Genomic DNA, 12,228 nt, shown 5'->3' with positions numbered 1-12,228 from the left:
TGAAACTCGGTAAAGATCCTAGTAGTTGTGCGTCATATCGCCCATTATCACTGTTAAATTTAGATAATAAAATATTGGCCAAGGTGCTAGCAACCAGACTGGCTCTATTAATGGAACAAATCTCCTCAGCACAGTCTGGGTTTGTTCCCACCTCCTTGAATCTCCAAACTGTTTTTGCCGTACTCAATAAAATTTCCCCCATTATCCCGCTACAGTGGCCCTGCTTGACGCAGTGAAGTTCTTCGATTCTCTTGAGTGGCTTTTTCTCACGGCTGTACTTGGTAAGCTGGGTATACCCCCCTCCCCAGTTCATATAATTATTTATATTATATTCCACTCCAATAGCCCGTATACGAGTGAACGGCGCTATATCAGATGCGTTCCCGATTCTGTGCAGTACCCGACAAGGATGCCCGTTATCTCCCCTTTCAATTATAATGGCAATGGACCCTCTGGTTCGGGAGATGCAGGAGCAATAGCTTAACCGTGGGCTTCAACTTACACACGGGCCACTATTAATATCACTTTACGCAGGCGAAATTTTGCTGTTCATCCGCAACCCCCACCTCAAGCTCCTCCCTATTATGCAGGAGATAGCTAGATTCAGTGACTTGTGGGGCCTCTGAATAAACTGGACAAAATCATAGCTGTTCCCGTTAACTGACACAACACTCCCCCCCCCCCCCTTCTCTCCCCTCGCAAATATCCCTATTCCCCTAGCACAGCATTTTTTCAACACACTACGGGGAACACTCTTGCAGTTGATATGGTCAAGAACTCGTTCCCTGTATCCAGAGGGATACGCTCACACTTCCTTACGAGCGCGGCGGCCTAGGTTTCCCCGAACCACATTTATATTTATACATACCAATGGTATCATCCTGATGCTCGATTACCTTATCTATGCCCCGAGCGAGAGCTGCTCAACAGAATCACACACACCCAGATTCTACCCAAGGGAATCCAACTCGAGGATACGGACACACACACACAGTGTACTATCTGCTGGGCATGGCGCCATATGCGCCGCACATTGGGAGGGGCCCTCTATACTTTAAAGCTCTCCCGCTGCATGACAACCCCTGGCTCCCACTTGCTAGGGAGAAACTAGTACAATGCCCCCTACACAGATTCGACTTTCATACTATGGGGGACTTGTCCCCGGATGGGAATGTTACACCCCTTGTGGAGGGACTATGGGACAGGGACATACCATACATGGACCAATTCATCCTCAAGATATTGCGCAATACTTTACCATCGCTTCTTCCTTTCTACCCCCTTCCTCCTGATGATTTGCCCCACTGACTCTCACAGTATCAACTACTGAGGGAGGACGTATGATCTCTAGAATATATCGATCTTGTCTAGAACTAAAACCTGACACTACCATACGAGTGAGAGAGATCTGGGCAACAGACCTTGGGGTAGAAATTACAGACAAAATGTGGACATATTGTTGTACCCAGACGCAATGCATCTCCATCTGTCAACACCACAAATTACTACAGTTTAAAGTTTTGCATCAATATTATAGATCCCCATCAGAGATTGCTAAATTTGACCACACTAGACCTGACACCTGTGCTAAATGCTGCGATGCGGGAGCTGATTTCGCACACCTCTCCTGGACCTGCTCAGTTGTGCGTACATATTGAATGACAGTGTTTAAACATATATCTACTACTATGATCCTTGCACCTTGTCCCCTCATGGCACTATTGGGATATACATTTGAGGTGCCACGCAGTGCCCCTAGGTTGGTACCCATGGCGCTGCTGCTAACTAAAAGAGAAATAGCACTGCGGTGGGGCAGTTCCCGCCGCCTCACTGCCGTGGGGTGGCTTGTATGTGTCGTGAGAAAGTGGGTGAGGATTATGCACAGCTACAACCCCTGAGCTCACGCTTCCGTGACTACCTATCATCTATGGAACGGGGTGCGACGGTCTGAGGTCTGGTTCAGTATCCACGTCGGGCTATACGTGTCTCTGTAGTACCAGAACCTGTAATTCCCGGATGACCAGTGTCCTGTTGCTGACGCATAGCTTATACTGTGAAATACTTGTAAATGGTGTGATATATACCCAAATATAAGGATAGAATGGTCAAACTACCCTGTCACTGTGGCACTAGAAACTTTACTTTTGCAGCCAAAATGATGGCTGATGGATTGACATCATTGATTTGGCCTTACAATTCAAGTTGTACACAAATAAGGTGAAGTGCAGGTGAATGAGGTTTATTCTTTTGAACACCCATCATATATTTAAGAATTGGAGGCGGCGCTATAGATCATAAGAGAATAGAGACAACCTGTGAAAGGCAGCTTCACCTAAATCATATACCATATTTAAGTTATTGAATATGATGCAATTTTCAGAGGAAGACCAATGTTAAACAAAACTATCTTTGGGGACTTTTAAAATGGTAACTAGACAGCTGTGGAACAGTATCAGTCACATTAAAAAACCAAAATCCCATAAGCTGTACCACAGGACAGTAGGCTCCTCAGTAAATCTTGACATTAAGCTAAGCACACATACATACCATCATCTGGATCCTTAGGAACAAAGCTCTTCCCTTGTATTTCATCCAGCACCTCTGCAAGGATATCAGTTTGCCCTTTTGCAGTGGCAACTGAGGAAAGAAATGCATATTAATGTTTCTACAACATTCGAGGATAGATTTTACATAATTGAGGAATATATTTTGTGATGGATACATACCACTCTTATAAAAAACTCCAAGCAGGTGATCGTAGGAAGCAAGGCTTGGTTCTGAAAATCAGGAGAAAAGTCAGTTAAAGTACTTGTTCATAGCAACCATATACTGACCAGCTTGGACACATTAAAAGTTGCTTCAGTGTATGTGTTTAGCGGCTATTTCTGAACAATTAGGAAGTCAAATGTGAACATACAGGTGGCTGTAGAGAGAAGGTGGGAACGATGAAAATTTCATGCATCAAAATCGATTATGCATATATTGCTCCAAATTTTTTAGCTGATAATCTTAACTACATGTAAATGCACAGTAGGCAAGACTGTATTATTATCAGGTGTGACTACAAGACTGGATTATTGTCCAAAGAGTACTTAGGTAACAAACTAAATCTTTTTGCTCCTGGGACTCATTGAGAGTCATTGAGGACCCAATTGAGGGTCTGAGAGTGTTTAAAAAAAAAAAAAGATACTTGGCAGCAGGTAATGCTCAGACGTAACATGAGAAGTTCTGCACGTCTCATTTTGTAAAATGTATGGAACCAAATTGCAGCAGGAGAGGTAGAGCAAAACAGACTACTCCAGTTCCATAAGAAGGACAGACAACAATTTTTTCAGTCTGAATGAGTCCGATTTTCCTTATCTTCAGTTTACAATTACCAAAGATTGATTGTCTGACAGGTGGGTCAAGATTTCTTTACCTATGTTAAGGGCTTTCATTTCACCCAACGTGTGCAAAGCTGGAGACCTGCCGACTGCACTACATCTTCTCAGTGCCTTCAGCACAGCATTGAATGTCAGCAAGTTTGGTTGCACCTTCTGCTGCGCCATATCCTTTAAAAGCTCCTAAAGAGGGTCACATAAGATTATTAGTTTAAAAAATGAAACTGAGGCTCACATAGCACAAATACCACCATTTGTTACTAGTCACTTAAATAACCAATAGGAATATGAAGGGGAGCAGGCTGAAGATGTTCTGGGTGCCTTGTAGAGCATAGGTCCAAACCTCTAGGCATTTACAAAACCAAGAGAGACCGGGTTGAAGATGCAGTGAGGCAAACAATGCATTCAATATATTTATCTTGCATCAATTTACTCCTTGCTTGTTGACAGCTATTTCAGTTTAAAATATAGATCGAATAGCAGCAAAATCATTATAATGTCTACAGTTCCAACAAAGAAAAAAAATGAACTACAATAGCACCGAAGCACTGAAACGGCAGAGCCTACGTCTCCTTTCATTGGGAATACAGTTTGATTGACCCACTTGTGCCTACGGGTAAAGTGGACCACATGAGCCCTTCATTCTATCTTTAATAAACCAGCAGGTTATAGTCACGCTTTTCAGTTGAAAATGAACGAGCATTAAATATATGAGGAGCAGTATAATAGAGCACAAATAAAAGGACATTTTCATTATGCAAGATATGTTTATCTTGTTGTACGATAATAAATGCGACGAGCAACACACTGGAGTCTGCTCCTGGTCTCTTTGGGCTTATCATATGACCAAGCTCCACAAAACTTTACAGACCTACTCCTTTTCCCACATTGGCTGACAATGTAAAGTTTAGTGAAGATTCATTAAGGGAGTACATAGAAAAAACGAGGTAACAAAACACTTTCTACAAATGTATTTTCTATAGACTTTGTACTCTGAGGTAGCACGAAAACAGCTGAATGGATTTCAATTAAATGTGGCTGTAATATAGTAAGCAAATGATCCTTTTTGGAAGTGTATGTATATAGGGACAGTAGTTCTGAAATTATAAGGCACTAAGACTTAGTGATATATTGGGCCGGGGTATACTACAGTACATGAAATACTTTTGTATTTGTAGCTTTGAAGCGGTAATGTTACCTTATGGGAAAGAAACATATACTCCATAGAGTCACTTGTCATTGACTTGCAGGACTGTTCTTCTGGACTTAAGGTAAGTATGGGGCAAGGTACAAGGCAGCACCAACAGGTTGCTTTGGTCGGCTCTGGGGTATCTAGGTGCAAGGTGCTTTTTCGGTGTTGGGTGCACTGTTTAAGTGAATGGGAAACAGTCCTGTTGAAAAAAGACTGCAAGCAGGGACTCGGGATAAGTCTGGTTGAACCTTCGGGTGGCTCCGGTTTCAAGCGTCTTGGACAGCCAAGGACACAGTTGGTCTAATTGGGCTCGGGGGCTCGTGTGCAGTGGGGCTTTGTCCGGTGAGGCTGCACTGCTGAAGACTCTTGCGGTTCTCAGTCCCTGCATAAAGAGGCTACAGGCAGCGACTGGGGACCAGTCTGGCCAAACTCAAGGGTGGGCTCAGGACCCCGTTGGCACTATCGCCTCCCTCGAACTCAGGCTGTGGGGCTCGGGTACAGGGGTGCTTTGAGGTGCCAGGTTGCGGCAGTCAGAGACTCACTCTGTCTTGGTGACCTGGTGAAGAGGAGAAACAGGGCAGCAGGGCCACACTGTGCTAGCCTGGTGGATCCTGACGTCCCTAGATGGTAGGTAGACCTTTGTGCTGTTGGAGCTGTGACTGGACCACCAACAAGCCTAGGTTGCGGCAACTGCTCCGGTACCCAGGGTATTGGTGCAGGTCGGCCCCTGGGGGTCCTGGCATCTCCAAACTTGACCAGGAGACGGATCTGACCTCCTGGAGCGCAAAGACTGTCTCCTGTTGAGGTGCTCTTTCTGTGGGCCGGATGGCCGGCAACACGTGGGCGGGGCAGATGCTTTCCTGTTCCAGCAGATAAGGAGGAGCAATTCTTCTGCTTCAAGGGAGATCTTTCCCAGGTGGTTGAGGTACTGGGTAGTCCTCCTAGGGTTTTGGGGCGAAGTCCAACTCTTTGCGAAGTCGGTATCCAGCAATGGTCGAAGTGAAAGCAGCCTGGCAGGGTTTTGAGCCAGTCTTTGGTGCAGGTTTTCGGTTTTCGCTCTCGCTGGTCCTTTCTTCCTTTCCAGTAGTCAAATATGATTTCCTGGTGTCAGGGGGCCACCTCATTTCTCAATTTAGGGGCGATAAGGGGAGTGATGGGTAGTAGTCAATGGACCAGGGACCTCTGGGGTCACTACACCCCCTCGATGAACACTGTGTGTAGGGAGTGAGCATCACCCTGTCTCCGAGCTCCTAATTCCACCACTTTCAAGATGGTGGAATCCTTTCTTTCGTGTTCACTTTAAACTGCCTACCCTAGAGGTGTGTTCAGCCTGGCAGTGTAACATCATCCATGTTGCCATGCCGGAGTCCCAGTGAGGCTGCCATTATGGATTCTACCCTGACAAAGTTGTCACCGAGTGAACAATAATAATCACCATTTTGCGCAGGTTGCTTTAGCTTTCATACAGAATGTTCAAGGCTGTGATAATGTGCCGATAAAGACGTGTAAATGTAAGCAAAGCGTATTTCATGGAACATTATCCGTACAAGCACACAAGCAAAAGTGTGTCAAGTGTCAACGTTCAAGAAAATATGTCAAGTTTAAATGTGAGGATGTAAAATGGTGGTTTTCCCATCCGGGCTCAATGTGACCACATGACAGTGTACAGTGCAGTGACATACAGTGGACTGTGTTAGAGTGGATTTGCGTACAGTGGAATAGCATAGAGTGGAGTGGTGTACAGTGGAGTGTTCTAGAGTTGTAGGTAGCGGGCTCTGTATATGGTACACTACTAGGTGGTTTTATTTTGCACAGAGTCCGGAGATTCCCCCAAAAGTGTGCAGTGATCAACGCAATCTCAAAGTGCTCTGCATGTGGTAATGTGGACGAGCAGCCTCAGGGCTGGACTGTGAACAGCCACCAGCCCTGGCAGATTGCTGCTTGACTGGCCCTGGGAGAGGGGGAGGGTGAGGATGGTCGGGGGGCTGGCAAGAAGCACTACTCCCGCTTTTGTTACAGGGGGGCTGATATTGCAGCACTGCTGCAAAACGGTCCTGATGACAAAACTGCCCCTCACAGGCACAAAACCAGCCCCCACCCCACCAGGAAAATGCCCGGTGCCCGCTACGGCCAGTCCGGCTCGGAGCAGCCTTAGGTCTAACCCAGAGGAGTTTAAGATATTTGTTGTACACAAAAAGGCCAATAAATGCCACACAACTCAAAAGGAGATCCACACCAATTTTATACAAATAAGCTTTGCTCAATATTCATTTTAAGACCAAGATCTATGCAAAAAGGTAAATACGTTTTTAAATAGAAATTCTTTTTAGTTTCAAAAGTGAAAATTTCAGTCTTTGCAATGTTAACCTATGGAGGAAAACAATAATGCGGTATTACAGTTAAGAAACCAACGTACAAATCCAGTCTTCAGTATGCAGGGTCTGCAGAGGGCAAGGTTCAGGTAAGCGCAAACGCTGCACCACCAGCAGCCGGGGCGGCCGGGTGAAGAGACCAAAGTTAAAGAGCAAGCCCAATATTATCCAATGGAGACTGGGGGTGTACCAAGATCCACTGCTTGCAGGTAAGTAAATCGGTTGCAAGGGTCAAGCTTTGGATGTTAAAGTAAGCACAGGGTGGGGGCCACAAGGCAGCACCAAACATACACCCCCAGCGGCACAGGGGCGGCCGGGGTCAGGGTGCAAACATAGTGTTGAGCGTCAAACGCAATTCAATGGAGAAACGTGTATTGGAAGACAGGCTGTAGGCGATGAACTGGAGGCTGCAGGAAGGAAACCAGCGACAGCAGAGGTACGTGCAAATGCTGTAGGTCTTAGGGACACCATCGGTCGAGCTCCTCAAGCCCCAGGGGCGTCGGGTGCAGGGGTGTCCATGACGTCCAGTTTCTCTTACCGGAGCCGGTCGGGGGGTGGGGAGCCTTCTGATTCACACTGCAGACATCGTCATGGAGTTCAGGAAGGGTCAACCAACATTGGACTTGGATTCAGAATCGCGGGGGAACCTTTTCTGGATTGGTGGGCCACCTGGACACAGGCTGTAGGCGTCAGGTATGGCAAGAATTGGGTCCCTTGCTCACTTTGCCACTGGATTCAACTCCTTGTGTTTGGTCGAGTGCAGAGTGGTCTGCGATCGCAGATCCAGAGAGTCCCAGAGTCCTTGGAGTTGCTTTCTTGTGGACAGTGCCACTGTCCTCAGGAGTTCTGGTCTTCATCAAAGGCAGGCAGGCAGGCAGTCAGTTCTCCCAGGGGGTGTGGAGGTCGCGGACTGTAGGACAGGTGTAGTTTCTTCAAAGGATCTTCGAGGGCTGCAGGCAGGCCGGTAAGGCTGAGGCCAAGTCAGTGTGCGCCGACATTGTTCTCTGAATGGTATCTTCTTCATCCTTCTCCTTAGGTCGGCAGGAACTAGTTTCAGGGTCTGGGGGACCCACCTAAATACTAGATTTAGAGGTGATTTAAGGGAGTGACAGGTGAGGCCAATGGGCACCTTACACCCTCAATTTTGTCACCCTCCTACGGGAGAAAGCATAGTCCTAGCCCTCATTGGAGGAGTCCCACTATCCTCAAGATGGCGGGGACTGAAAGATGTGCTTCACCTCGCCTCCCACACCTTCCTAGTTTTTCCTGCCCAAAGTGGAAGTCTTAACTGGGGGGTGCCATATGCTGCCAGCAGCAGATGCTGGGGGTCGCATTACAAAGTCGCAGGCCTTTGAAGTTTCTCTTACAAACACTATGCCCATCCTGGGGGAGGAGGTGGGACACCTCCGCCTAGGATGTGCTTTGTTTCCGGTCCCAGAGAGCAGGGGTTCTCTAACCAGGGGTCCAGGTCTGGAGGTGGAAGACTGCCATAAATTAGTTTGTGATCACACCAGGGCAAGTAAGTCTTCAGAGGACAACTATGAGCTGCCCTCTGAGTACATGTTTCAATAAACCCCACACTGACATAAGTGTGGGTTTATTGAGAGGAGCAATTTAGTACCAAACACTCCTGTGTTCGGAGAAGCCATCATAGTGCTGTAGAACTAGAGTTATCGAGTTTCCAGCTCATGTACTCTTTATAGCTTCCCTGGCACTTACAATATCTAAGAACGGACTTGAATGTAGTAAGGAAATATGCCAACACCTCTGATATAGTGCACCCGGCCTTGGGCTGCAAGGCCTGTTAGAGGGGTGGCTTACCTATACCTTAGGCAGTGTAACAGTGTGCCATGTCAACTGTCATTCAGGGCATGCATGCTGCCGTGGCAGTCTTCATGGCCTAGGTGAGGGACTCCCTCGGAGTCCCACTTCAGTCCCAAAGCCCTGTTGCAGGGTTTCTGTACTCACACAGAACTGTGCACAGAGGAGTGGAACCTCGGCAAATTAGGGTGTCCCAAAACTTACCTTAGCAACCAACTCACCCCTTACCGAGCTAGCTACAGTGTCTCATTGGACATATCAAACACCCAATGTTTAGACAAACCAGAACATGAACTTACAGTACCTCAGGGTACGTGGGACTCATGAACACTCTTTCGTTATATTATCATTACAAACCAGAACATGGAGTAAAGAAGACACATGTGCATTTGAAATGTTTATTTACTAATGCCGTCTTCTCAGGCGCAGTATCTTTGATAATACAAGTATACTTATTATCAGTAGCAAAATTATCAGCATAGTTACTAAGACATAAAAAGCGAATGGTGACAGCATGTTAACATGCTGTAATGAATAAGAGTTAACAACACTTATATCTCACCCTCCCTAACACATATATTATATTATTATCTAAGAAGGTCTCTTTGGGTTGTTTTAGGGCGGGCCCATACCTTAGTGTCCTAGCATGAAGGAATCACATCAGCATACACCAGCTCTCTCTGCATGTGCACCGCATCAAGTGTGTTAACAATTCTCGTGCAAAGCAATATCAATCCCGCCTCAAGCCCAAGTTGGCAAAGGCTGCACTTGTGTTATGACTATGAAGGCGTGGAGATCAGACCTCATAACAATTCCATATCGTGTTGCTCCTGAAACTTCAGCACTCTCCGTGCAGACATGTTTTATTAAACAAGACTGATATCAGAGCAATAACATATTATTCTCACATACACCACGGCAAACCACTAGGTTGAAAGCTAAGTCAACAATTAAGGGTCGTGTGCAGAAGTTGCAAGAAAGGAAAAATGGCGTTTAAATCTCAAATGTACCTATGCTAACTTAACACGATATAAGGATATATAGGAGCTATACAACACCCCCCCATGATCCGAGAACGGACTAAAGAAGGTAACAGAAGTGCCATCACATGAGAGCAGAATCCATTTATAAACGAGCATGAATAAAGATTCAATTATAAAAATTAATGCTAAAAAAATAGCCCACAAATATAATGTGGCTCAAGCCAATAGGCAAGGAAAAATAAAATGTCTTGACCAAAAGTCAATAAAGTCAAGGAAATGCTATCAATCAGCATGTCAATTTGAGGCAGTGTCTAAGATAAGACCGTATATGAAAAGTAAGCTGCAACAGCCTCCAGGAGGAAGTCACTGTCCTCATCAGAAAACAGTTCAGCCATCCAATTTAAAAGATGAAAGGAACATACGTGATCTTCCAGCACCGGATCCTCTATAACCATCAGAGGACAGCTCGGTGGGTTCTCAAGAAAACTTAGTTCCAAGAAATTTTGCGCTGCCGACAACACATCCCAGGGACCCATTAGTCCATGTGCCACCGCCAAGGCCATAACCCTTTCGTCAGAACAAACCAACTCGTGAGCAATGATAGGACTCATCAGTTGATCAAAATCGACGTCAGAAGATGCTGGTCCGCAGAGACACAAATCAATGGCCCAAAGGAAATCACAGGTCAGACAGCGAAATACAGGCTGGACACAGGTGAAATAGGAGAACCGAAAAGATAATCCAAACGCCGTGCTTAGAGTCGCTAACGGCAGTGTGCCATAGTAATCAAGCATGCGGTTGCGAAACCGCGTCAGTAGTAGCCGTGCGTGGTCTTGCACAGGAAGGGCATCCATATTTAAAAAGGCAGAAAACCACCAATGCGCCAGCCGCTAATGCAAGCAAAAACGGGAACCCTCCAAACAAGGATGAAAAAATAGAATGGAAGAAAGCAGGGATGACTCCAAAAATCTTCTCAAAGGAAGTCACGAGACCACCGCTAACAACTTTAAAAAAATGTGCTAGGCCCGTTGTGGAGGATGCGTTAAAGATAGAACGGACCATGGCTCCGAAATGCAAAGGCAAATCAGTGTTTAAAAGAGCCTGAACCTCCGTGCGGGTGTTAGCAATGTGAAGCACGAAAGTTTCACGGGCCGAGCTCAAGGCCACCTCTTTCTGGGACAATAGAGCTCTTATTCTAGCCATGCCGCTGAATTCTGCTCCCAAGGTCGGTATCTGTGGCCAAATGGAAGACTCCCTATGTTCACGTGTGGGAGGATAAAGAACATTTCTGCAGCAAATAACTCGCTCACTAACCGTTACTATGAAAGCTATACCTTTAATTAAACCACAGCAGTTTTCATTATTGAGCATTAAATAACTACCATTCTCTAACAATGTAAACGTGGGGATGATAGCAGGAACTGGCGTGCCCTGTAAAACGCAAGCCATATTCGGTCTGTCCCTGTTACATGAACCGTGTAACTGTATGTGTCTACACATTAAAGAATGATCTGGCGTCTCAGTACACTCATCCCCTGTTAGATAAACCTCTTGTTCATCCTTGAAACATCTGTATGTGTATGGGAGTGACCAGACCTCATGAAGAAAACCGCTACCTAAGGGTTCAAAACGACCTATTGGCACATATTTCATACAATTTGAAAATTTATATAAAGCAAAAGGCAGCGTTATTAAACCGTGGATAAGCCACGTAGCAGCAGTGGTCTCTGCCACAGAAAAAGGTAAAGATTCCAATCTTTCAATATGGAGCATAGAAAAGGAAGCATCACGCATTGAAAGCAAGCGTTGTTTGTCTGTCAAATTAAATGGTGCAAATAAAGAGGAAACGTTCATGTATCCCCAGGGAACTTTACCCATTTTTAGAGTCTGTAGTGTCCATGCAAACTGCATGATTGAACGTAATTGATTTTGACCATGGTATAATACAGACACTTCATCATGCACAATATCAACAACAGACGACACAATATTATCTAATGTGTAAATTCTAGAGGAAAGCACGTTAATGCTATTGTCAACCACTGCAAGCACTTTCTCAAGATTTGCCTGATCAATAGCCCTAAGGCGTGAAGCAGCCTCAATCTGTGAGAGTTTCCAAATTTCATTGTAAACACCATATAACCACCTTTTCGACCTGCCACTAGCTGGGCCCTTAATGAAATCATTCAAATCCACGTCTGCATTCAGTTTGGAAAGGTGATACTTAACCGCAGGTAAAGTTGAATGTTTCAGCCAAGCTTGACACAACTTGCCAACAGAGTAAGAGGTGACAGTATGACTCAAATCAAAACGGGGATCAGATCTAACAGTCTTAAACCCGTCAGATATATTTAAAAATCTTTTTTGGCAAGAATCAGCACTACGGTGCCAAAGCAGCCAACCCCTGGGAGTCATACTGGAAATGTTAAAGGAGGAATTCAGAAGCAGAGCCTGTATATCTCTAATGGACAATTTAGTAA

The 12,228-nt window shown here is 45.5% G+C and overlaps 1 protein-coding gene across 1 annotated transcript in view; it reads right to left on the bottom strand.

The window, feature by feature from the left end:
- PTCD3 (pentatricopeptide repeat domain 3) overlaps positions 1–12,228 on the bottom strand; it is a 154,892-nt gene that overhangs the window by 68,695 nt on the left and 73,969 nt on the right. The window contains exons 13-15 of the mRNA XM_078678661.1: positions 3,419–3,563; positions 2,727–2,777; positions 2,548–2,637 (exon numbers count right to left, since the gene is read on the bottom strand). Coding sequence (XP_078534787.1) covers positions 2,548–2,637; positions 2,727–2,777; positions 3,419–3,563 — 286 coding nt within the window. The remainder of the gene's footprint in view (positions 1–2,547; positions 2,638–2,726; positions 2,778–3,418; positions 3,564–12,228) is intronic.

Source organism: Lissotriton helveticus, chromosome 2_2, assembly GCF_964261635.1.
Source record: "Lissotriton helveticus chromosome 2_2, aLisHel1.1, whole genome shotgun sequence".
Classification (NCBI taxonomy): Eukaryota; Metazoa; Chordata; class Amphibia; order Caudata; family Salamandridae; genus Lissotriton; species Lissotriton helveticus.
This window is presented reverse-complemented; position numbering and strand designations above follow the sequence as displayed.